Source organism: Lissotriton helveticus, chromosome 9 (assembly GCF_964261635.1).
Source record: "Lissotriton helveticus chromosome 9, aLisHel1.1, whole genome shotgun sequence".
Lineage (NCBI taxonomy): Eukaryota > Metazoa > Chordata > Amphibia > Caudata > Salamandridae > Lissotriton > Lissotriton helveticus.
The window spans coordinates 556841853-556869566 of NC_136070.1; the positions used below are offsets into that span (position 1 = coordinate 556841853).

Sequence of the window (27714 nt, forward strand, 5' to 3'; positions counted from 1 at the left end):
GTCCCCCAAGAGCAGAGGGCTTCGTTAACAGGATTAAACGGACTTTCAAAAGAGGACCTCATTTGATTCATATTGGGAAAAGACCCCTATGCCCACATCTCACGCGGTCATTCACCGTTCAGAAAGTAATGGAGGACTGAGCACACCATGGTCGTTTTATGAACAATCCTTGCACTGGGCATGTATCCTCCCTTGACAGCCATGAAGTTGTATCATTTCTGGCTTGTAGAAGAATCAATGGAGGTTTAAACTAGCACTGATGGAAGTACATATCCACTGAGTAAACCTTTTATGCCTGTACATTCTGGACAGCTCTACAGAGCTAGCAGAAAATTAAGAACAAAACAGTTTCACTAATGTAACCGATGCATTCAAGGCTTGAACTCCCCATCACCAGTGACTAAAATAAAACACCCATAAAAAAAGAGGATGGGATACACAAGTAAAGCTCTTGTAAAGTCACCAAGAAATCTCAATTCAATGACAGACATTAAAAAGTATGTGGATTTATGATCAATAAACAATACTGAGAACAATTTCCTGCTAAACATGAAGTTGAACAGTATTTTTCAGCAGATATACATTTAGACTGTTTGTACACTTAACACCATTCGAATGTAGTGAAACATTAAAAGGATTTTAATACAAAAATAACATCAACGTTGGTTGGTGTATTTCATCAGGTCCTTGTATGAAACATGCCATAGCGGTTCAACCCTATGGTACAGTGCTCGCGTAGGGAATGCAGGTTTTTCAGTGTGAAAAAGTCACTGATATTACTCTAAGAAACTACTCTACTGAGAGCTGATATAGATCAGGAGCTTTCTGTTAAGATTCATACTAGTAGAAGAATAGGTAAAGGCGATAAGGCATGCACAGCTTGTATTTTAAGTGAACCCATTAGTCCCTTGGAATAGCACTGCAGGTGATGACAGGTTCAGGGTATTCGGTGGGAAGGAGCAATTTACTGTATAAAAAAAGAACGCAAACATTCAAACCAAAACATGAGTTAATGTGTATGTTGTTAGTGAAGTCAATTCTTTGAGAATAAATTAACACATCAATTGTCCTCAAGTGGTCATTGTTCAGACAATGACTAAAATATATGTAAAAGAGTTTGCACGCTCAACTGAAACAAAAAGGACAGAAGATCATGCATCCACATGTTAAAAGTGTAAAGAAAAGGGAGGCTCTCACCTGGTCCAGGACATATCCAGCACCGGAGTCGATGGCGCTTCCCAGATCCCGGTACTGCCCAGAGTACTTGATATAGCCCCAGGTCAGGAGGGCAATAAGCAGGAGTCCCACAGCACAGTTGCAGAGCTGTGCCGCAATGCCCAGGCCCACGAAACCCATTATGCCAGATAAGATGTAGAGGACGGCGATGACTGCGAAGAGCACAGCTGGGGTGCGAAAGGTGCTAAAGATATTCTTGCTCTCGTTGTGCTTGCTGAAGTTGGCATACTGCTCGTCGATCTCCTGTTCCAGCTCGTCCTGGTAGCGCTGGCTGAAGTCCTTGCCACCCATCTTCTTGATCTTCTGGAAGTGTTCGATGGCATCGTCGCGGAGCTCGTTGTGCTTCTCCTCTAGTTTTTCTGGAGACATGTAGGGCTTGTCACCTCCACAGGTCTATGTGTAGATCACACAAAAGGGAAAAGAACAGAGATGACAGAGACCTTTCACAATGTGCCTTCAGTTGCAAGTAATAAACATACAGTTAGGAGAAACAAACAAGGGCAAAGCGAATAGTTCTTGCCTTGGTAAGCTGGAGTGATGGTTACATTATTAATTCCTTTCTGCAATCATATCGCAATAACTAAAAGCCATCGCCTAAACGTGATGACCACATGCAATGACATTTTGAAATAAAGAAAATAAATTAACAAATATAATTTTAATAGTACAGTAAGGTTGCTTTCTACAAGATAGGTATAATTGGAACAATTATATAAACTTTTTTAGTTTTAATGTCCATTGCATTAAAAGTGAATTCTTACTGGCATAAACGAAATGTACTTTTGGCTTAAAATTACTGTAAACTGAAAGCTTAGGTTAAACACAAAAGGACAAAAAAGGATTAAAAAAAAACCTTGTCTAAGTGAAGTATTGGCTCATCAGCCATGGGAACGAAGTGCATTTCTTTTTAGGCAGATGTGTTCAAACGATTAAACAAAATGCCACCACTCTCAGTGCAAGAATGCCATTGGCTGAAGTGGGCAGCTCCACGGCCGCAAACTATGTGCTGTGACAAGCGTAAGCAAAAGAGCAATTAAGGTTGAACAACCCAATGGAGGGAGAGGGCTGACCCAAAGCCCTTCAGTGTTCTTTTGTGTTGACGAGTTTTCTTTGGATTGCTTCAGGCTGGCAAAGAGCTAAAGAGGTCTGTAAACCAGAAATAAAGAGCAGAGGAAATATAAAATCCCTTTACAAAAGTAATTTCCTCTATCACACAAATAAACTAAGAAAGGGAGATTAGGGAACACTACAACCAGCTGTTCCACAAAGGCACTGATGGTAAAACTCGGGCATAAATAAAAGGGACAGAAAAAAAGCATTCTCCAGCATATGATGCCAGAGACGGAATTGTACTCATGCCCATAATGGCTATGCTAATGTGTTTTAGCTATGTCGCAAATGGTGGAAAGTAATGTAAAAAAGATGTATGACACACTGTCTGGGGTTATAGTGCTTTTTATTTTTCCCCTAGTTATGCTGCACAGGAGCTAGAGCTGCTGTATAATATGGCTAAAAACCATTGACAAAGCCTCGGATAGGCGAGACTTATTGGCTTTGCCAAAGTTTGGTATGGAATGCCATATGGTAATTTATAAGTGGTCATATGGTGTTTACAACAGTTGAAGTGAATGTTATAGAACGGAGAATGCCCTTGGCGAGGTGTTAGTGTGTCCAGATTCAGAAGCACTTTAGGGCCATACAAAAACTGTGAAAATGTGCCATATAAATGCGCAGAATGTAACATAGGTTGTAGGCAGACAAAAAAAACCAATAGATCACAGTTTTTATTACAGTGATGCTTGAGGCTGTGTGTTACTTTGAGTGCAGTGGTTACAAAAGAACCAAAAGAGCACTCCTGACTGCTTGTTTAGTCGTAACATATAGCAAAAATCTGTGTTCAGTCGGCTTCCTAGAGCTTTCCGCCCCTGTGCCTCTGCACCTGCTGCACCGCCCAAATCATGGTCCTAGTGCCCGCAAGGTAACTGCACTTGTGACTACTAGTTTAGTTGTAACCTATAGCAATATTCGGTGGTCAGTGGGTTTCATAGAGCTTTCAGGCACTGCACCTGCTGCACCATCTAAATCATAGCCATAGTGCTGGTAACTGCACTTGCGACTGGCTCCTGTGCCACTGCACCTGATGTACCATCCAAATCATGGGGGCGGGGGGGGGGCTTTTAGACTAACTGCCTCAAATTAAATGAGTATTTCTCTGTTGCTGGCAATTTGTGCACCATTCTTTAGCTCACCCGTGTCTGTAAGACCCTTCTATTTCTAAGGAGACCTTTGCAGAAAATTGGAGGAGGCTCGGGACTGGGAAAACAGGTCTGTACAGCACTGTTTTTTGTATCATTTTTCCGTGGAGCAGACCTTAAAGGCTGGACGATGTTCTACTTAATCGCTTTCCTTCAGATTAAAAGGTAAGTAGGTTGTGGATTGTTCAAGTTTTTGCTAGGGATGGGGTGGTTTCTTTCACTAAAACAGGCCATGGGGTCAAAATGGTTATTCCAGTGAATCACAGCCTAACAGGCTTCAGATTGTCTCGACCTAAACCAGTCGCAAGCAGCAGTCTTTGGCTTGGCCTTGGTGCAGTTTGCCTTGACTAAGCCCCAATTATCCTAAAGGACACTTACCATATGCCCTATTACCAGAACTGGATCTTTTCCAGATATAGTGCCACTCTAGACCTACCTGCTCTTGAGGAATATTTGACCTGGAGTAGGTGGCTACCTCTCTACAGGTGCAGTGTTCATCCATAACAAGGTTTGAGGAACCACAGGAAGCTTGGTTACAAACCCGCCCTTCTTTGGAGATCACTGCAGAGCTTCTTACTTGCTCCATTTGTCGCAAACAGTACCTTAACCACACTAGATTCTTATCTAGTCCTGGCAGCATTTCAGGATGCTGTTCGAGTCTCTCCTAGGTAGCAGTGATGTGCTTGCAATGAAAGGATCTTATACGTGTTGTCCTACTGATGGATACACAGTTTGTTTCAGTCTTACCTAGACACCATTGACAAACACTTTTTTTCTGTTAGGCTGGTTTTTAGAACAGGTCCAAGATTCATTCCCAAAATAGTTAGAGTAAGATATATTTATTTTTTCCAACCCCTAATCCCACTACAACAGTCAGATGGGGAGAAGGCTCTACTACCTGGACAACTGCTCTACACCATTATGACAGCTTATCGTATGGGTTGGGATGAATACTCTTAATTTCTCCATGGCTAAGGAGGACCGATGATCAAACTTAACTCTTTGGCCTCTACCATAACTGTCACGAAGGGCGGCTCTACAATGGGAATGGAGGTCTCTTGGGCCGTTGGAAGAGAGGCACATTTGAAAGTCATCTGTGTGCAAGCAAGGGGATGGGGGCAGCCATCTCTACTTTGGGTTCCCATTACAGGTTTGAGAAAGGGACAGGGTGAGGTGCGGCTTGCATGTATTCACCATTTCAAATTCAACTCCTTAAGTTGATATCTCTTTCTTATAGTGCCCTTTGCTACATTTCTCTACACTTCTGCTAATGCGTGAATTTTCTGTATGTGTATATGCAATAGGCAATGACGCCCTGTAGTCTGCAAAGTTACTTCTAGGGTTGTACGTGAAAAACACAATGCAACTATTTACCTTCTTTCTGTGCTTGCTATGAGACATTTCATTTTAGCTAGACAAAACTAAATGAGCTGCTCTGCGCCTCTGCCACAGTTGATAAAATCTGCATTTTATTATATAAACAGCTTCTGTGCCAAGGCTCTTTTAGGGTAGCATTTTCATGCTGGTAATTATCACAGAACCGCTGCAGACTGTGACTGAGATGCAGCCCTGCTGACTCTGACTTACATCCTGCTAAGAAAGATACCCTGTGCACTGACAACCTATGACCAAGGTATGGCGGTTAGCCTATCCCAATTGATCTGGCAGAATAATGCTAAAGCTATGCTCTTTAGTATAGTGTAGGTACAGATCGGAGAAGACGAACACTAGCGTCAATTAACATCGTTTAATTGTTCATACTTTTTACTATTCTAACAATGCTGATTACAGTAACATGTCCCATCTTTCTAATAATGGCAGCTCATGCTTTTTAAACAAGAATATGATCATTTCAATAAATGTTTGACAAAGCATTGTTGTATATTTCTTGTGTTTACCTTGGGCATGCAGGACTGACAAATGAAAGGGTTAGATCTGTTTCCTTGAGAATCAGAGAATCATGTTCGAGGCTGCCAACATCTGTTAAATTATTCGATTTAGGGGTTACATGTGGTACTGTGAGCTAGTCGAAACCCACCAACACTCACTGAATGTACGTGGACTGAGTCCCTATATTCTGAAGTTTGTGTTGGTCCAATACATACTCCTGCTATATTTGTAGGAACCGGATAACAAGGAGGGGTAACGTATGAATACTGAATCCAAGGTCCTTTGCTTAATACTGCAGACTTGATGGGAAGTGTTTTGAAAAAAGGTGTTCTCTTCGCATGTATAGACGATAGGGTATTTTGTTTTTGTTATGTTGCATCAAAGCAACAAAACAATTCTGATATTGCCTCTCAAAAGCAAGGACAGTGACAAGAAAGGAAATGAGAACACACCTAGCATTCCCCAGGTTGAATGTTTTGATAACTGGTAACAATACGTTATTATCATAGAAGAACAACTCAATTAGATGGTGCAGAATGGTGCATACAACTCTTCACTTCACGGTTCAGATGTGTGGTTACTATGGCCCCTTGACACTAATGGCTGCAATGCACATTTTTTAAACTCTTCCAAGGGTATTAAAGCTAGCAGACCAGATACGTCTAGTCAGAAACATTCAGGGATAGTAACTACCTATAATGTAGGTAAGGTATGCCAGCAATGGCTAAAACACTCCACATTGTCTGCTCTTAAGCAACATATATCCCTTCTTTTCTGGCAACATGGACTTTTTAAGATTAGGTTCCAGATCCCCCCTTCTCAAAGTTTCATATACGATACATTGAATGAACTTTGGAAGATTTTAAAACAAGGTCATAATTACTTAAAAGTAATGTGTGATGTGATAGCTCATTTGTACCGCGCAACTATTGCTCCAAGGAGCATCTAGGCGCCCATGAGTGACCAAGAGATGTAAGATGGTCCAGCTGCTCAGTTTTCGCCAGTCCAATTATTACACTAATGCTCTAACAGTGGTATCTTGTAGCTTAAAAATCCAGGTTTTTAATTCTTTACAGAATTCTGTTTCTCTCTCTAGGGCCCTTAGGTGGGGTGGGAGAGTGTTCCATGCTTTCGAGCCCAACACTGACAATGACTTACCCCCTCGCGTCCTAAGTCTGAACCCTGGGACAGCCAACAGATTGGCGTTTGAGGAGCGCAGGGTTCGTGTTGGGTGGTACCTAGAGAACTTCTTCCGTAGATATGTTGGCCCTAAGGAGTGGACTGCTCTGAAGGTGATAATCAGTATCTTAAAGAGGACCCTTTTTATTATTGGAAGCCAATGTAAGATTTTTAGTGCGTCCGTTGCGGACGATCTTTTCGGCCATTTCAGCACCAACCTGGCTGCTGCATGTTGCACCATCTGGAGCCTATGAGTGACCCCTTTATTGGTGCCTGCGTAAAGACTGTTACAGTAGTCTATCCGTGATGTCACCAGGGCTACTGTAACAGTCTTTCTTGCCTCCAGTGGCAGCAAGTCAAAAAACTTCCTGAGTCCCTTTATGACACCGAAACATGTCCCTGCTACTCTTGATGCCTGTTGCTTAAAAGACAGGGCGTAATCGAAGTTGACCCCCAGGTTACGGGCCGAGTCGGTGGTATGAGGTGGTATTTCTGCTTCCTCTGGCCACCATACTCTGGGGATAAAATCGTTTTTAGGTCCAATTGACATGATCTCAGTCTTGCCCGTATTGCATTTAAGATGGTTTCTCCGCATCCAATCAAATGTAGCCGTCAGGCAACATTTGAGCTTTTCCTCCTAGACCGGATTTCCTCTATCCAGGGTCAGGATCAGTTGAGTATCGTCTGCATATGCCACCACATCAAAGCCAAAAGATGATATCAACCTGATCAGAGGTGCGGTATAGACATTGAACAATGTCGGGCTCAGACTGGACCCTTGAGGCACTCCCGTCAGCGGTTTCTCTTTGGAGTGAAATTCACCCAAGGTGACCACTTGTCTCCTGCCACTCAGAAAGTTCTTAATCCATTCTAGGACTGTACCTGTAATGCCAGATGTTATTAGCCGGTCGATCAAGATGACGTGTGAGACCGTGTCGAAGGCCGCCGACAGATCTAATAAAATCAAGACGGCCTTCTTACCTTGGTCCAGAGCCAAGCGGATGGTATCAGTAGTGAACAGGAGAGCCGACTCAGTGGAGTGTTGGGCTCTAAAGCCTGCCTGATTAGGGTGCCACGCTTCACTGTCTTCCAGGAACTTGGTGAGCTGTTTGTTAACCAGTGACTCTGTGATCTTACACAATACTGGGAGTAATGAAATTGGCCTTAGGTTGGATAGGGTAGTAGGATCGGGGAGTTGTTTTTTTGCAACGGCTTAACTGCCGCTAATTTCCATTCTGGGGGGATATTGGCTGTCGCCAATGAGGTGTTTACAATTTCATTGATTACTGGATTAGCTACCTCCACAGTCAAGTGTAGGAGCCTAGGAGGGCATGGGTCAAAGGGTGAACCCGACTTAGTAGCCAATATTACCCGATGTGTCTCATCAAGACTAATTGGCTTGAAGGTCGCCAGCTGATCTGCAGCCTGGCCCCCCTTCCTGTTCCCCTCTCCTGACTCTAAAGCAGGGACTGTGAAATCCTTCATGAGTCCTTGTACTTTTTCCTCGAAAAAATCTGCGATAGTATCACAGAGACTCTCCGAGGGCGGGATTTCCTGCACTAAAAATTTGGGCTTATTAAAATCGTTTACGATCTTAAAAATGGCTTTATGCTTGTTATTGGCAGTTACTCTTTCTACCTTGATCGCCTCCGTCATCACACACAGCCCTTCTTACCACTTTGTCTTGTCTGCTTAGATCTGTGCATACTTAGGCAATAAATTGTGAAAGAGGTGATGCTTCACAGAAACACTCAAGAAGTGGGCGTTTCTTTCAGTTAAAGGTAGCTTATTGTGGCATATAATCAGAAATTCTTGAAATCAATTTTCATACTTGAACTCCCACAGTGAACGAGACATCATTGCAAAGCAAGAGGCTTTAACAGGCAAACAATTTCTGCAATAAAAAAAAAACTTAAAAATGAAGAGTTAAATTGATATTTTCACTCACTCAGGTCTGTGACTTCATGAATAACCTAACCCTAATGTATGTGACCTTTTCCTACAATTCAAAGCTTCCTATTACCAGGCCTGCCAAACCATAAGATGTCACCGGAGTGACAAAGAATCTCTTGTTTTTAATTTGGTAAGGCACTATCCCATGCAGTTATTAGACAAACTAGATTATTAGAAGAACTGGATTATAAAAGCAGTCAGCTATATGTTTTTGGGATTCTGCTTAAACATACCTGTGTTTTTTCAGGGTGTGTTTTTTGATGGCTATTTTAAAGGTTGTTTTATAAGCTGGTTGGGAGGTTGAAACTACACAATCTAAGGTTGGGGATGGGCATTCCAGTGAAGCTGCTCAAGAAAATGAATATGTAAAAGCAAGAATGTACATAGAGAAGTTTGGGAGGTGAAGGTTAGCAGAGAACAGAAGTCTGGACAGTAAGTGGCAAGAATCTCAGCTAAATAATAGGGTATTGGAGAGGGATTGGGGGTTAGTCCATGAATGTACTTGAACATCAAGGCAAAGAGTTTGAATTATGCTTTGTAACTGGCTGAAAGTGGAAGATTTTGTCAAAGGGACAGAAAGTATACTTTGGAAGACCCAGAAGCAGCCTGTTGCAGACGTCGGCAGAATATGAAAAGTGCATTTATGTAGGAATTAACTGTAGACTTTGAAAGGTACGGATGGGTTCTTTTGATGCTGAGGTGCAGTGACTCTTTTGGTGATGAAAAAATATAGGTACCTTTTGGAGTTGTATAGCTCTCCGCGACTTGTGGTAAAATTAGTAGGAATGAAATTAGGTAGATAAAAAGATTAGTGGAGTTTGGAGAAATGGTTTGGAGATTGGAATATATGGGACTTGGGCTTTCAATGAATTTTCTATGCGAGGTCATATAGCCATCCTGACTGATGGGTAACACTTTGTTATTTCAGAACGGCTTTGAAGTGTACAAGAAGGGATAGACAATAGGCTCAGGGCGTAATCGGTAAGGAGACTAGAAAAGCTAAAAAGAAAAAAACAGTTAATGTCACATAGGCTGGAGTTGAACAACAAGAAGAGAAGAACTTTAGGACTGTGTCATATGAGACACCTACTAGAAAAGGGTGTAGGAAGGTCTGTCTGCGCACAGTACTACAAGACAAAGAATTGGAGTAGGAAGAACCACCATCAGACAGCTAGCAAAAACGCTGAAGAAAAACTGTTGAGTCTGATGGCATGATCAACTGTACGGCTAATGATGAGCCAAAAATCAGAAAAGACTGTTCATAACGTTTCCTAAACATTAACAGAGGTGAAATGCTGACAACAATTATACTTTAAACCTATGTAAGCCACCCAGCAGGTACAGTTTGATTTGACAGTGTGCTCAACATTATTATTATTATTTTTTTTTTTTAATAGTCTGAAAACACCTACAGTTTTGGGCCGGTTGCCAAGAATTCCACAAGAGCCCTTAATAAAACATTTAGCTTGAAAGGTTTCAAGTGTTGATGCACATCTTTCATCTTTATTACTGAGATAATAACCATGTACACTCTCTGTACCCACCTGTTCCATTCCGTTATAGTACAGGTCTCTGGCAGCAGCAACTGCAGCGAGATTATTGGCCTCTGCTGTGGCCTGCACATAAAAAATAACAGCATATTAAGGGCAAACATGTCTACTACACAGCTAAAAGCACAAGTTACTACTTGTGTAACGATATATCTGTAAGAGACATTAGTTAGTATTAGATTCCTTACCTTAGAATATCCCCAGGCGTCAGACTGGATCCGGAAATTTTTGCGTAGCAGTACCCTTGCGCGTCGGTAGGCGTCGTCTGCGGCTCCGCGTCCGTCGTCGGAGTACTTAGACCCGCCTCCGCGTGCTGACGTCAGTTCTTAGACACAGATTTTCCGCGCCAGAAGCGCTGAGCCATGTTAAAAACAAACACTGGTGCCATTGAAACTAGGGCCCTGAAAGGGGGTAACCCTAACCCTAGATATCGGTTCGCAGAACGGGGAGGATGGGTGGGTCGGTAAAGAATCTAATACTAACTAATGTCTCTTACAGAAATATCGTTACACAAGTATTAACCTGTGCATCTGAAAGAGACACGTTAGTATTAGATTCCTTACCTTAGAATAGATACCCCAGCAATACCAACCCCGGTGGTGGGTCTGCGAACCAATAATCACACACCAGAAAGTCCTGGAGGACAGAACGGCCAAAGAAGCCATCCCTCCGGACTTGGCTGTCCAGGCAGTAGTGTCGTGCAAACGTGTGCAGCGAGGCCCACGTAGCTGCCTGACAGATGTCTTGTAAGGGCACTCCCCGGCCCAGGGCAGTTGTAGTCGCCGTGGCTCGGGTAGAATGAGCCCGCAATCCAACAGGGGGCTCCTTTTTAGCCAAGGAGTAACATGCCTGGATACACAAGATGATCCACCGGGAGATGGTCCTCTTGTGCACCGCTTTCCCCTTCTTAGCACCCACGTAACCAACAAAGAGTTGGTCATCCACCCGGAACTGGTGTGTGCGATCCAAGTAGAATGAGAGCGCACGTTTTGGGTCCAGACGGTGGAGCCGCTCTTCCTCTTTAGAGGGATGCGGCGGCGGGAAGAAGGTTGGCATGGTGATAGACTGCCCGATGTGGAAGGCCGTGACAACCTTGGGCAGGAAAGATGGCTTAGTGCGCAACACCACTTTGTCCGGATGGACAGAAAGGAAAGGTGGAGTACAAGAAAGGGCCTGGAGCTCACTCACTCTCCTGGCAGAGGTGATGGCAACCAGGAAAGCAGTCTTCAGAGTAAGAAGGCGGAGAGGACAGTTGTGAAGTGGCTCAAAGGGAGCGCACATCAGAAACGTAAGAACCAGGTTCAAGTCCCACTGAGGCATCACAAACGGAACAGGAGGGAATGTGTGTGTGATGCCCTTTAGAAATCTATTTACAATAGGGGACTTGAACAAAGAAGGTTGATCAGGCAGCCTCAGAAAGGCTGAAAGGGCAGAAAGGTAGCCCTTGATAGTGCCCAGAGCAGAGCCCTGCTGGGCAAGAGAAAGAAGGAAGAGAAGAACCTCAGAGAGAGGGGCAGCAAGAGGATCCACAGCCTTTGCTGTGCACCATGCCACAAATCTGTTCCACCTGCAGGCGTATACCGACTTTGTGGAGGGACGCCTGGCTGCCAGAATGACGTTACAGACTTCAGGAGGCAAGTCAAATGGCCTCAACTGTCGCCGCTAAATCTCCAAGCATGGAGGTGGAGACTGGACAGGTTCAGTGGAGGACCGTCCCCTGCTGCTGCGACAGAAGGTCCTCCTGAAGAGGCAGACGAACCGGGGGATCGACTGACATACTGAGTAGCTCTGGATACCAGTACCTTCTCGCCCAGTCCGGAGCCACAAGGATGACTGGGGCCCGGTCACGCTTGATCTTCTTCAGCACTCTGGGCAGAAGTGGTATAGGCGGAAAGGCGTACAACAGACCGCAACTCCACTCGCGACGAAAAGCTTCTCCGAGCGAGTGCCGCCTTGGAAATTCCAACGCGCAGAACTGATGACATTGCGCGTTCTCTTCGGTGGCGAATAGATCTAACCAAGGCTCTCCCCATCGCTGAAAGAGGCCTTGCGGCACGTCAGAGTTCAGACGCCATTCGTGATCCATCATGCACCGACGGCTGAGCTCGTCCGCACTGGCATTCAGAGAACCTGCCAGGTGTTGAGCCACCAGGGTCACGCCCTGGCGTTCCAGCCATTGCCAGAGGCGCAGAGCCTCCTGGCAAAGGGTCCACGACCCCACCCCGCCCTGTTTGTTGCAGTACCACATGGCGGTGGTGTTGTCCGTGAACACCTGCACTACACTCCCCCGGACAGAGTGGAGGAATGCCTTCAGTGCCAGACGAATCGGCCGTAACTCCAACAGGTTGATGTGGAGCCGGGCCTCCGCCGGAGACCAGAGGCCTCTGATCTCCGCCTCTCCCATGTGGCCTCCCCAGCCCTGGAGGGACGCGTCCGTCACAACTACGTGCTCCGGTTGGGGAAGGGAGAGGGATCCGCCGCTGACCCAGTCGCGGTCCGTGAGCCACCACTGCAGCTGTCTCGCAGTGCCCTCCGAGATCAGGACGTGATCGGACAGGTTGCCCTGATGCTGGGCCCACTGAAACTTCAGGTCCCACTGCAGAGCCCGCATCCGCCACCTGGCGTGATGCACCAGTAGGATGCAGGAGGCCATCAGCCCCAGAAGCCGCAGCGTCAACCTGACCGAGACCCGGGATAACGGCTGAAAGATGGGAATCAGAGCCTGAATATCCAGGACCCGCTGTTCGGGTGGATAAACCCGAAACCGCGCCGAGTCGAGAACCGCTCCGATGAAGAGGAGCTTTTGAGAGGGGCATAGGTGTGACTTCGGCACATTGATGGAGAACCCCAGCTGGTGCAGGAGATCTGCCGTAGTCTGGAGGTGGCTGACGACTGTCTGGGGCGAGCCCACGGTCAACAACCAGTCGTCGAGGTAGGGGAAGACTGAAACCCCTAACCTGCGCAGATGAGCTGCGACCACCGCAATCACCTTTGTGAACACCCGTGGGGCGCAGGTAAGGCCGAAGGGGAGCACGGTATACTGAAAGTGCTCGTGGCCAACCGTGAACCGCAGGTAGCGCCGGTGGGCCGGCAGGACGGGGATGTGGAAATAAGCGTCCTGCAAGTCCAACGCTACCATCCAATCTCCTGGGTCCAGAGCAGCTAGGACCTGAGCCAGTGTCAGCATCTTGAACTTCTCCTTCCGGAGGAAGCCGTTGGCGTTCTGTAGGTCCAAGATAGGGCGCGTAGGCCCCCTTTACCCTTCTTGGGTACCAGAAAGTAGTGGGAGTAGCAACCACACCCTACTTCTGGCCCAGGAACGCGCTCGATGGCCCCCTTGGCCAAGAGGGCCGTAACTTCCTCCTGCAGAAGTCGCAAATGATCCCCCGAAACACAGTGGTTCTGCGGTGGCATGGCTGGAGGAGTCGCCTCGAAGGGGAGGGAGTAGCCCCTTCGGACGATCTGCAGCACCCACCTGTCCGATGTGACGGTGCGGCAGTGGAGGAGGTGATGGCGAACCCTGCCCCCCACTGACGTCACATGGGCCTGAAAGCACGGACTAGGAGAGTTTTGAGGCGGATGCTGCGGGGGAAGGTGTGGACTGACCTCGGCGTTGTCCCCGACCGCCACCACGGCGGTTTCCACGGCCACCACCACGTTGGGTATTACCCTGCAGAGCGTGGCTGGCAGCACGTGTGGGTACACCCCTTCCGTGGCCACGAAAGGAATGAAAGGCAGCCGATTGCTGGCGCGGGGCCGAGAGGCCCAAGGACTTGGCCATAGCCCTGGAGTCCTTAAAGCGCTCAAGCGCATGGTCTGCCTTGTCGCCAAAAAGGCGACGCCATCAAACGGCATGTCCATCAGTGTGTTTTGGACATCGGCCGAAAAGTTGGCGGACCTAAACCAGGCGTGACGTCTGACCGCCACTGTCGTTGCCATCGCTCTACCTAGTGAGTCGGTGGTATCCAGCCAACACCGGATAGAATATTTGGCTGCATCCCGGCCCTCCACAAGGGCTTGGCCGAGTTTGGCCCATACCTCCAACTGACACTCTGGCAGCACTTCCGCAACCGTATCCCACAGGGAGTGGGTGTAACGGCCCAAGAGGCACGCGGTGTTGGAAGACCGCAGTCCCAGACTAAGGGATGAGAAGATCTTTTTACCATACTGCTCATACCTCTTGGATTCCCTGTCCGGCGGAGCCGACGGGAACGCGGTCTGGGAATTGGAGGCCTGGATAACCAGGCTCTCTGGGGTGGGGTGGGTGGACAGGAAACATGGGTCGCCCGGGGCCGGGCGGTGGCGTCTTGCCACGTTCCCATCTACGGGCGAACCCGTAGCGGGCTTGGACCAAGTGCCCAAAAGAACGTCGGTTAAGGCCTCATTAAACGGCAGCAGAGGCTCGGCCGAGCATGACTGCGGCTTAAGGACCTCGGTGAGGAGGTTAGTCCTCACGGCCGCGACGGGGAGCTCAAGGCCCAAGGCCTTCGCAGCCCTCATCAACACCACACTATAGGTTGCCCCTCCTCCGTAGCCACGGTAGGAGGCGAGACAAAGCCAGTGTCAGGCGAAGTGTCTATACCACTGGCCTCCCCAAGTTCCTCTGCCCAGTCCTCAGACCCCTCCCAATCCCCCTCATCACCCATCTCCTGGTATTCAGGGTTAGGAAAGGATGGGGCCGGTTCATGGAAAACGAATTCTCCGAACGGCGTCTGAAGCGGCGCCCAGCGGCGCCGCACCGGCACCGGAACCGGGTCGAGGGAGGCGTCAGGGACGGCGCCGCCCGAGGACGGCGCCGGGGGTGACACCTGAGGGGTCGGCGCCGGGGTGGTCATGAAATCCACCGGCGACGACCCGGAACCGGATCCAGTGGGGCCCTGCGGCGCCGGGCCCGAAGGCGCCAGCGGCGTCGGAGCTGGAGCACCCGACGGCATCGGGGCCAAAGCCCCCGACCCGCTAGGACCCCCAGACGGCATTGCTGGGCCCGAAGGCGCCGCGGAGCCCGTCGGAGGAGAGAGAGACCTCATGGCCATGAGGAACCGCTCGATCTCCTCCGGCGTCGCGTTAGGCCCAGGGACCGTAGGGTATGAAGCCGGACGCGGCGCCTGCGACTCCGACGGAGCCGCGGGGGCGGTGCCACCTGAACCTCCGGCCGCGTCGCGCGAGCGTCGGGGGAAGAGCGATGACGTCTCTTCGACTTCTTGTGCTTACCTGATGACTTCGACCCTGAGGAGTGATGTCGACTCCCGGAGCTATGATGGCTCCGCTCCCGCGACCAGTCCCTCGACCTCCGTCCGGACCGGGACCTCTTGGCGCGGGGCCGACTGCCGGAGTTCGAGTCGCTTACGGGACCGCTCCCGTCTAGCCTTCGAAGTCAGGGCCCGGCAGTCGGAACAGGCCTTGTCGTCGTGGTCGACGCCGAGACAGTGGAGACACCGACGGTGAGGGTCCGTGACCGACATCAGCCGGTCGCAATCCTCACAGGGCTTAAAACCAGGCATCCCTACCGGCACCGCATCGGAGTCGAAGACTCAAAAAAGGAGATCAAAAAGATCAAAAAGAGTTAGTCAAAAAGTGACCAAGGTACCACTTTTTCCGGATCTGCACTGCTGGCGCGGAAAAAGAAGAACGGACGTCAGCACGCGGAGGCGGCGTCTAAGTACTCAGACGACGTCATCACGGCACCCACGACGCCGACGACGGACGGGGAGCCGCAGGCGACGCCTACCGACGCGCAAGGGTACTGCTACGCAAAAATTTCCGGATCCAGTCTGACGCCTGGGGATATTCTAAGGTAAGGAATCTAATACTAACGTGTCTCTTTCAGATATTATTTATAGATCAAAGAGGAGTATGGCGATACTCTGAGACTTAGAAGGAAAGTAACATTCGGAGTAAGAGGCCTACATGCAGACACCCCTCTAAAGGAAATCAGGGGTGCCTTTTCTTAAGCACTAGGAGTCACAACTTCACAAACCAAAAGACTACTGATTTTGAAATTGATGACATTGAGAGACGTGGCTAGCCTTCACGAGGCTGGGGACCTATTTGTAGGGAAAAGCAGTTTGCTAGATTCCGCTGGTTCAAAGGTTTGCATAATTTTCTCCAGCAGGCCTCTGATTAGAGTGGAAAAGGTCTTGTGGGAACAAAGAAATAACAGCCACAAGATACAATCGCTTCAAATCAATCTGTTGCTGATACCTCAGGTGAATCTTGAATGCAAGGTATGCTTTCAATTTCAAGTGAGATGCATGCAAGCAGGTTTCACAACATTTTGCAATTGTTTATAATTTCATATACCCCCAATACCTTTTCAAGGCTATAACATCAGTATATGATAAACTCAGCTTACCTGAAGCATTGATTTAGGGTGTGGCAAATCTTCTCCTTGGTAAATTTTAATATAAGCCTACAAAAAAACAAAAAAACTTAAAGTAGTAAGTATGTTTTGCTATACTGGTTGCTAACAGCAGAGAAAATGGCAGTCTGGAAGTTACATCTTTACTTTTCTGAGGACTGAATATTTCCCTCCAAGAGGGTCTCAGATTAAACCTGATCGAGCCCATTACATTTCTAGTCCAAGGGGTGTTCAACATTGGTCCAGAAAAATGGCTCTCAGTATATTAATAGAAAATAAATTTACATTCCATTAACCTAAACGTAACTCTTCTATATTGGGATTATTCTGAAAATGTATAGACTTTGTGTCCCTCTGAACCTATGCTGGACTCCCTAGTCTTTTATGCAGCAAGATAACCTGCATACCTCCCAACCCTTCCCATCTGCTATAGCCAGTAATAGAGTAAGTAGGCAGCATATATTGCTGTAGTTTTGTGGATAGAGTCCTGTATTTCAGCAACGAGTCGCTTCAGATTACTTGGATTTGTGAAGGTACTCACGGTCTAGTACTGCTAGCCTAAAACAACACATCTGTTTAGGGGCATACAACCATTTAGGACACCCGAGTCACCCCTCTATACTTTCTGCAGACATTATGCTGAAGTGCTAGCACTTTCTTAATTAGGACAGGCTAAGACATGTTTGACTAAATCTTGTGCGAGACATCTAACTGCCCAATGTTTTGAGAAAATATTCCCACACGCAGTTGCTAAGAGTATGGTAGGAATGAATAAGTAAAATATATTCTCTATAATAACTCCGCTATGTACAAACATTTCTGCTGTTCAGAAATGTCCAAAATCAGGGAATAGAAATCAAATCTCAGAGTTGTTTTTTTATAATTTTTATCCTAACGTGACTCTTCAGCAGTCTGCAGTGAATCCCCTTCCCACTTACGGCATATGTAAAAATCTTTACTGCCTGCAGCCTTCTACTAGGAGGAAAGTGCAGTTTTAGAGTTCCACCCCCATAATCTCGGTGCCTCTCCTTGAAGGTTTGCAGCTCCAGTCAATAGTTGCCTACAGCTAGGAGAGGAGGGGGCTGGGGGGGGGGGAAAGAAAGTGAATTGAAAAATGAATTGAAATATGTTGATAAATCCACACCGCAGGCGAAACATCGGGCTCATCACAGACATTTGATTTTTAGTACCACACGAAAGAAGAGCTTTTAGCACGGAGGCAACACTTTCACTGTTATCGTTATAAGGAAATATCTTTCACACGGACATTTAACACTTGTAAAAGACTGATTACTGCATTGTGGGAGACCGAGTTTATCCACCAGATATGTAGCGAAAAAAGCGGGAGAGTCAAACTTAACACCGAGCCAATAGATAGTCAGAAGGAGGGCTCTCGCGATAGTTAAATGGGAATTCAAAAGGGGTGCCTAGCACTATGGGAGTAAAGGAAATGATGGGAGTTGGTTATGATACACGGCAGGTACGTTAAGCAATTCGAACCTTGAATGTAATAACTGAGGTTGTTTGAGTAGTGATCACTGAGTCTAACACGGGAATATGTAAGCTTTTTAAGCATGTTAGACAGATAAGACGTGCAAGAAACACACGATGTCATCAACGAAGGTACACCTAAGGGGTTTAACTAGCGAGGGTACAGAGCTGGTAATCTTGAGGTTAAACATAATTAAACCAGAGGGTTAGTGTGTTATGGAAAATGAATGCGTATCAGATGTGTAGTTAAGAAATAGTGTGAGTCATCAAGGGGAAAGATGGACTAACCGGTCAATAGTGCGCAATGTAAAAGTTGTTTATTTAAATATGTGATTTATTTAACCATGTGTCATATCGCATACCATGAATGTAGTAAATACGCATGATGTCTGTTGCCGTTTTCATGAAATGTTTATCCATGAAACATTTTCATAATAATGTGTGCTAGTTGAAACCATATAAGTAATTGGTATATGTTTTATTATTCCTAGTGACCCCCGAAGAAGGGCTCTGAGTAGCCCGAAATGCATTGGGTTTTTAAATGAATAAACGCTGTCTGTGACGAGCCTCGCATCTATCATATTTATTCTAGAGGTCCGGATGGGCACAGTTTAAATACATGAAACTTTGTAAATAAGCGATTAATTCCGCAAGTGGATGTCAATTACAAGAAAATAACCAAAGACTAATATGTTGAATTAAGCTGATTGAGTAAAGTGAAAAGAATTGGATCAAATTTACACGCAAAGGATGACGCTATAAAGCCACACAGAGCTGTGCACGAGGGAGGTACATAAACATGTCCCCTTCTCGAATCATGTCAAATTCCGGTGGCAACAGGGCAAGCCATCTCCTCGTTGCACGCATACATCAACAAAAAATAGTCAAACGTTAAGTTTATAAATGATTTTTCAAAAAATGGTGTGCATTCCATCTCTTCTGATGAGTCTTTCATAAATTCCCATGCCTGAATCATTCCCCGTCGTCGGAGTGGGAGTCCCACGGTACATAAAAAAGCAATAATATGCCATAATTGCATGGAAACAACCTGGTAAAACCATCCAGGAAGTAAAGTAGCCCAAGCTACAGGAGAAATAACCTCCACATCCATGACTATCCTAGTCATTTTGTATAGTCCAAACTGCAGCCAATCAGGCGACAGCACCCACCAGAAGGTTCTCCCCAGAGGCTCAGGCTCTCAGATTTTCTCGCAAAGGAGTGATGATAACCATAGTAGCCTAGAGCCTCCAAGGGGAGGTGGGTGGGTGCATGTGAATCTATGAAAGACACCAATACTGGAGAACCACAGATTACAGGTAAGTAACTATTGTTCTTCTCCAGTATTGGGGTATCTTTCATAGATTCACATGCCTGAATCAGAGTAGAGAGCAGTATATATACGTGTTCGGCAGACGCTATTTGCAGTAAAGCTTGCATATAAGAGATGCCCATAATATACAATATATAACCATGCAGAAATGCAGTTACATGAGCATGTATAAAAGAGCAATAAAGCATAACAAGCGTCTGACATCAAAAGAGGAGGTGGGAAACAGAGGCTCACCTTATTTGAAAAGATTACGCAGAACTGCTTGACCCACTGAAGCATCGGTCTCGCTGGCTGCATCCAAACAGTAGTGTTTGGTGAAAGTATGGTGGCTGTCCCATGTTACCGCTCTGCAGATGTGCTGGAGAGGGACTCCAGCGAAAAGAGCAGTTGATGAAGACACGGCTCTCGTAGAGTGCGCTCTTGGAGTTGCTTGCAAAGGTTTTCCTGCTTGTGTATGGCACAAAGAGATAGCTGTAGGAAATCCATCTTGCAACTGTTTGTTTAGATACTGATTGGCCCTTACGGATTCCTCCATAGGCGATAAACAGCTGATCAGATTTTCGTAAAGTGGCTGCCCTTTGTAAATAGAATCTTTAAACACCTCTTAATGTCCAGTGTATGCAATGCCCGTACTGCAGGGGATTGTGGGCTAGGAAAAAATGTCTTTAAGATGACTGGCTCATTTAGGTGAAAGTCTGAAGGCACCTTAGGCATTAATTTTGGGTTTGTGCGGAGCATCACTGAGTCATGTGCGAACTGTAAGAAAGGTGGATGAACTGTCAAAGCCTGGATATCGCTGACTCTTCTAGAGGAAGTCAAGGCCAATAAAAGTGACACCTTCCATGTAAGGAATTTCAAATCGACTCTGTATCGATTCAAAAGGATGGCGCATGAGCTGCGCTAATACTACATTGAGATGCCACGATGGTGATGGACGACGTACCGGAGGAAACATTCTAAAAAGTCCCTTGAAGAATTGTTGCATTATTCTTGAAGAATAAAGTGAGGAGGACCCATCTTGTCTGTATCTTGAAATTGCTGCTAGGAAAACTGTCAGAGTTGCATGCAACAACCCCGACTTTGCCAGGTGCAAGAAAAAAGGTAAGATTTGCTCTGGCGTAGCTAGAAAAGGATGAAGTCCAGCTGAAAGACACCAAATACAGAATCTCTTCCATTTAAGTCTGTATGTTTTAACAGTAGCAGGTGCTCTTGCTTTGGCCAGTACTTCCTTGCAATCTGCAGGGATATTCAGATGGGTGAATTCAAAGTACTCAGGCGCCAGGCCGCTATCTTCAGAGATGCTGGGTCTGGATGGAAGATCTGACCATCCTGGATGGAAAGGAGGTCCGGAATTGGCCGGAGCTGAATAGGTTTGCACTCTGATAGGAGAAGGAGCTCGGTGAACCAGTATTGGCGAGGCCACCTGGGGGCAATGAGAATCAGTCGACACGGTTCCTTCTTCATCTTCCGCAGGACCCTGGGAACTATTGGTATCGGAGGAAAGGCGTAAGCAAATTCTTGAGACCAGTTGATCGAAACCGCATTCCCCTGAGAGTCTTTTTGGGGATGCCAGCTTGCAAAGAACCGGCATTTGCTGTTCTTCCTGGTGCCGCTCGTAGCCGTGGATTAAACGGTGTAAAGACTTTGCCGTGCATACTTTGGGGTTTGTTTTTCTGCTAACCTGCTGGGCACGCTGAATTGAACACCGGACTGAGCAGCGGAGCTCAACAGCCGACGACGGGACTGCGAGGACCACAGGCCAGTGCGCGAGTCATCAGTCGCACCTGGCCCTTTGCACACCCTCTTCCCGCCTACTTCATCCCTGTGAGCACTTATACGGCTCGCAGTCCCCGCTCCGCGGGTGCCGCTCGTAGCCGTGGATTAAACGTGTAAAGACTTTGCCGTGCATCCTTTTGGGTTGGTTTTTCTGCTAACCTGCTGGGTACGCTGAATTGAACACCGGACTGAGCAGCGGAGCTCAACAGCCGACGACGGGACTGCGAGGACCACAGGCCAGTGCGCGAGTCATCAGTCGCACCTGGCCCTTTGCACGCCCTCTTCCCGCGACTTCATCCCTGTGAGCACTTATACGGCTCACGGCCCCCGCTCCGCGGGTGCCGCTCGTAGCCGTGGATTAAACGGTGTGAAGACTTTGCCGTGCATACTTTGGGGTTTGCTTTTCTGCTAACCTGCTGGGCACGCTGAATTGAACACCGGACTGAGCAGAGGAGCTCAACAGCCAACGACGGGACTGCGAGGACCACAGGCCAGTGCGCGAGTCATCAGTCGCACCTGGCCCTTTGCACGCCCTCTTCCCGCCCATTATTTCATCTATTTAGCTACGCCTTCTTTACCGGCCCGCGGGACACGCCGGGGCGAAGCCCGGGCAAAGGGCGGGCCGTCTGTGGCCGTCTGGGGCCGTACGAGACCGGGCCAGGCCCTGTCCCTTTTGTTTTCATCTCTGTGGACTTACTGTGTTATGTATATATAGCCCTGTTGTATTGTATTCTGTTAACATTGAGCACAATGGTTCTCCGCTCAGGGAAGGGGAGAAAGGTAACCCTCAATACTGCTGGTGGGGTAGTAACGGGGACTATGGATCAATTTCTTAAACGGGCTACGGATATACTGGAAAAAGAAATAGCCCTGACAGAAAAAAGACTGTCCATAGACTTAGTGACAGAGAAGCGCTCATCCCTGGGTCATATAGGGGTAGCTGCTTCCCCTGATCCAGGACTATCAGATTTAACTGCCGCCCAACGTTTCACGCCAGACCCTTTGTTACAAGAATTGGACGCTGTAGAAGCTACTTTAAATTCCACCACAAATAGTATAGCTTCTGGTGGATCTAATGAGTCCTTATCCTTACAATGTATCTCTATAAATTCTCCCCTATCATCTACTCCCTCTATATCACTTAGCTCCCCGGAAATAACACCAAGACCTGTTTTGAGAGGGAAAATCAAGCCTAGCTTGATTAAAAGTAAAAACTATAATAGTAAGAGGAAAAGAGGGGACAATGCCCAGAAGGGGAGCCTGGTTAAAATACCTAAATTAACTCACCCAATAGGGAGCCCCCACCTAGATCCTGTCCTTAGCACAAACAATGAGCTTTTGGGGAAAATAGAAGTTATGATGAAGTCTCTCATATTGCCCTTTGTTGAACGGAAGAGAATGATTATTAGTAAATTGGACCAGCTGGAAAAACTAGTAAAAGAAAATGGTAGCACACTAGATAAGCTAGTTCCTATGGGGAGCCTGTTAAGACATCCAAGACATCTACAGCTGTTAGCCAGCCACGTTGACTATGTGGTGCTGTCCAGGTAACTACTAATATACCTGCGAGTAAAAATGTAGTTACCCCAAATGTTGCCCCTCAGTTATATCAGGGTGGTAACAAATCTGACCTTACTAACAAGCCCGCAAGTAAACCGTCTAGTGGCCCACTAGCGGCTGTCCAGGTTACGTCCAAGGAACCTGATCCTCTACCTAAAAAGAAGGGGGAAGCAGGTTATAGTAAGAGAGGGAGACTTCTAACACCGGAGCTCCCACCCGAAGCCAGCCCCTTGGTGGTTATCTTAGCTGGTGTGCCAACCCTGAGGGAGCATGTCCAGGAATCTTTTGCTTCGCTTAAAAATAAGGTCACTAATTGGCTTAGCTTGAATATACCGTTGCCCCCCATCTCACTGGCGAGATTGTAATGGTAAGGAGAACACCCTGGATAGGTAGAACGGCAAGAAGAATAAAAGGTGACTGTATAGTGGTTACCTTTAGAGATCAGAGAACGGTCTCTCATATATGTGCCTGGCCTAACCAAGGGTTAGATGAAATTATTCAGACCCTTCCACTAACCTTTTTTTACCCACGCAGCAATGGGGAGGTTTAATGAGTGGACAAGTGTAGAAAGGAGGGGAGTGAATAGGGGGAACTGGAATAGACCGGCCCCCCCGTTCATACCAGATATGTTCCTTAGCTATAACCGCTTTAACTGCCTAGAGGCTGTAGATTGACTGTACCCAATACAAAAGATAAGGCCTCATCGGGATCAGGAAGGGGAGGGAAGGGCTACCCCAGAAGAATCATTAAGTCAAGTAGGGTCTAATCCTGTGGATGATGGTGGCCCTAACGGCAGCATGGACCCAGGCACGCTGGAGGAAGAAGACTATGGGGGGATATGCCGCCAATACAATCCTTCTACGCCAAAGAGTGGCGACCAGGGGGCTGTAGATGTTACATCTAGGGAGCAGAATACAATTCCAGAATTAGAGCGAATAGACTGCCAGAGGGGGTATACATTAGCCTGCTGGAATATCGCAGGCTGGAACAGCAAACTAGAATCCTTGGGCTGGAGAGATTTTAAGGATAGATTTGATATCCTCTGCCTCCAAGAGACATGGAGTGTTGAAGATGTAAGCTATGAGGGCTTTGTCTCGTTCAATCTACCAGCCCAGAGATCAACAATGGTCAGAGCTAAAGGAGGACTACTGATCTTGCTCTCCATTAATTTCCCAGCAAAGGTTATTTTGTATGAAAAGGTTGGATATCACTCCCAGTTATTATGGTTGCAGGATAAAAATGGCCGAAATGTCCTGCTGATTAATTATTATAATAGCTTGCCGGATCCCTTACGTTCGGCTGCAGTAAATGAATTGGAGCAGGCATTGGACAAAATTTGCCAGGTTAATCGTGCTAATTTCCTATGTATTTGGGGGGGGATTTTAATCTCCAAATGTGTCCGTTATCACTAACTAAGGTATGTGGGTTTAATGACGATAGAGGTGATGGGTGTGTACATTTCACTCATAATATGTACGGAGAGTCACTGAATTCAGTGCTACTGAAATACGATCTTGTTGCCCTGCAAGCTGCAAAGGATGGGGAGGGCAAAACTGTCCCTACTTTCACTGGGAGGAGTGCTGCCACGGTTATCGACCATTTGCTGATCTCAGATAATATCAGTGGGTTTTGTAATACCCCTGTCGTATTGGATCTTGCGATCAGCGAGCACAACTGTGTTACATTGGTTCTATATATTTGGGGCTTTAAAGAATTGGCAGCTAAAACTATTGTTACTGATATTGTGCCATGCAGACCCAATGGTAATAGGATTAAATGGAGGGGAGATAACGCCGAAAACCTACTGGCGAAAATTGTGGCGGCTTGTTTACCTAATCTGCATCGTTGTTTGGATGAAAACACTGATTCGAGGAGTATTTTGGCTGGTTTTAGTGAGATTAATTCCGTAATTGGAAATGTTATGACTGTCTCTGGGCCTAGTAGTAAGAAACCGAGGTCAGGCTGGTTTGATACGGCATGCTCTGGGGCACTACGGAGGGATAGGTTATATATTAAGAACCTTAGGGCTGCTTATAATGGGCATATAAAACGCAGGAAGCATGAATTACAGGAGGAAGCATGGGATAAGTTGGCCAAGGCTGTTGAACTTTCTGACAGTAAACTTTTTGGGGATACTGTCAATAGCCCTTTCCTTAAAAGTGATAATACCCCGGTCCTCACTGCCCAGGTCAGTGAGGAATGCTGGGTAACGCACATTACGAGTATTTTTGACCCGGAAGGGGAGGGTGTTTTGGAGGCCCCAGTGGCCAATTTTTGGCCAATTATCCCATTGAACATCACTGTCCTCGAGGTGGAGCACGCCATTGGACTTAGTGAGGGTGGGAAAGCTCCGGGGCATGACGGGGTGCCCATTGACCTGTACAAGGCCGATATAAAACTATGGAGCCCCGTCCTGACCAGGGTTTTTAATGCGGTGGTTGTGGAAAGTACGCCACTATCTTGGGGGGAATCTATAATCATCCCTATTTATAAAAAGGGAGATAGGTCGGAAGCGAAGAACTACCGACCTATCTCCCTCTTAGACTCATCACCTAAAACGATGAGTCGAGTAATGTTGGCCAGGCTGGAGGAATGGGCCGAAGGTGGTGGCATCCTTGCGCAGTCCCAATTTGGGTTCGGTAAGGGTCTGGGATGCGTAGAACAGTGCATTAATTTAGATATCTTAATAGGGAAGTATACGCGCGCAAAGCAGGGATCACTCTTCCTCTGCTTTGCGGATCTTAACAGCGCGTTTGATCTTGTTGATCACGTGCTGCTATGGTCAACCCTATTGGAACAAGGAGCTCCTGCTGGGATTATTTATTTCCTGGCAAGATTATACACCAAGTTATCTGCCCGTATAAGATATGGACAAGGGGGAGAATGTACTGCTGGTATCCAGGTAAACCTGGGTATTAGACAAGGATGTGTTCTTGCGCCCCTTCTTTTCTCCCTCTTTATTAATGCTATTGATACTGAGCTTAAAGAGGTTAACTCTGATGCCCCACAAGTAAATGGCCAGGCTACCCCCGTCTTGCTTTATGCTGATGATTCAGTCCTTATATCTAGAACCCCCCGCGGTCTGCAGAAGCTAATGGACACATTTGCGGGATTTATCAAGGGCAGGAAGCTGAAAATAATACTACCAAAACTTTTATTATGCAGTGTGGGAAGAAAATGAGGACGTTGAAATCTTTTTATATAGAAGATGAGAAAATTGAAATTGTGAAAAACTTCTGCTATTTGGGTATAACGTTTAGCAGTAATGGCATATGGTCTCAAGAGGTAACTAACGTTAAAGCTTAAATGTCGAGGAGTGCTCATGGAGTTTTTAAATTCGCGACTAAACTGGGGGACCGTCGTATATATGATATGCTGCACATTTACAGGTGCAGATGGGTCTTAATTGCACTATACGGATCTGGTGTTTGGGGGCACTGTCGCCATGTGGATCTACAGGCGGAAGAGAATTGTTTTATTAAAAAATTGCTATGCCTTCCTAAATCAGCCTCAACTGAGATAACGCACTTGGAGTTGGAGTTGGAGTATTTGTCTGATCTAATAAGTTTAAGACCTTTGTTGGTGTGGAGAGCAATCTGGTCAAAAGAAGAAACTGGTTTTACCAGGAGTATTATTAGTGACTGTCTCCGCCTAGATAAATGTTCATTGATCCCATGGATTAATTATGTTATGATAACAGCAAAGGATGTATTTAATCTAGACGTCCAGGCAGACCCCAAATGCCTATCTGATATCCCCAAAAAAGAGCTAAAGTGCCGTTATATGGGTAAAAAAGCGCAAGCACAGAGAAATGTTAATATGTCGCTAACTACCCCACAATGTTATTACTCCAATATATCTACTTCTGGCTTTCAGAATTACTTGAGAATAGTTACCAGGCCATCCCATTGGTTTGTCCTCACTAGATTACGATTAGTAATTGTCCAACATTTGGTGCCATTTCCGCGCATGATACACCACCCTTCTATACCCTGCCCTTGCGACAGGGTTACTAAACAGAGCACTGCACATTTTTTTATTGATTTGTGACCTTTTCCTGCCCTTTCGTATTGTTTATTTGAAACCCTTATTAAAAAAAAAAGCTGTAAGAACGATTAAATCAGCAATGGGTTTGCTATTCTCCTTAGAGGATCCTGACATTTGTTTTTTTACAGCCACATTTGTCTTGAAATCAATGGCCGCTAGGGAAAGTATTTTTTTGATTAATTAAGCGGTCTATTAATCAATACGAGCGACACCTGTTTTTATGCACTTGTTTTTATGCACTTGTTTTAACCACTGTTTTTTTTGGGTTTTTTTTGTGTTTTTTTTGGAAAATCTTTATTAATCAACAGGCATTTTAGACCGGAATTTCGTTACAATATTACAGTTTGTGGTCCGTTTTTTATCTTTTGGAGGTACATTCCTTTGTTATGTTTGCTCGGTCGGAACTTTTTCGGAGTTGCATTGTAACAGTAAATTTTCTTGTATCATACATTGCGTTTCAGAAAATTCCTTCACACTTGCATTACACAGTTTTCTCGGCACATGCTTGCCCATACATTCGGTTATTAACCTTAGCATTTGTGTAACACTAACTTTCGCCTTATTGACTGTATCCAGTTTGTCTGTCCATTCATGATAACTTGTTTGAACATCCCCCCCCCCAACGTAGGCCATCATAACTTACACCTTATCATCTCCTTTTGTCCGCAGTCAGGTCCGCAGCCTCAACCTGCTCCATTTATTCCCTGTACAGCAGTGTAATCCCGTGGCCTGCCCCCAGTTTTGCTCATTCCCAGACGCATCCTCACTCATCTTCCCCATCTGAGTCAAAGTCCTCTCCCTCCGGAAGCGGGTCGCAGATGTCCCCGCGATATACATTCCACGCCATCCAAACCTTGTTCCACTTCCGGGGGGAGGCTCGGAGGAGATAGACCCCCCTCTCTGTCACCATCAAAGCGTCCATATTGTTTGCCCATCTACTCGCCGTGGGGAGATCTGGAGCCCCCCACTTCTGCGCGATGTCTCGCTTAGCCACTGTCATAGCCAGCGTAGCCCATAGCCTCCCATACCTACCCAAGTCGTTGGGTTCCCAAACATTTAGGAGACATTTGCGTGGGTCAGGCAGAATAG

At 46.5% G+C, this 27714-nt stretch overlaps 1 protein-coding gene across 1 annotated transcript in view; it reads right to left on the bottom strand.

Annotated features, from left to right (window-relative positions):
* The window catches only part of ATL3 (atlastin GTPase 3), a 264191-nt gene that overhangs the window by 19522 nt on the left and 216955 nt on the right, over positions 1–27714 (bottom strand). Inside the window, exons 10-12 of the mRNA XM_078660453.1 lie at positions 16416–16472; positions 10058–10129; positions 1198–1629 (exon numbers count right to left, since the gene is read on the bottom strand). Coding sequence (XP_078516579.1) covers positions 1198–1629; positions 10058–10129; positions 16416–16472 — 561 coding nt within the window. The remainder of the gene's footprint in view (positions 1–1197; positions 1630–10057; positions 10130–16415; positions 16473–27714) is intronic.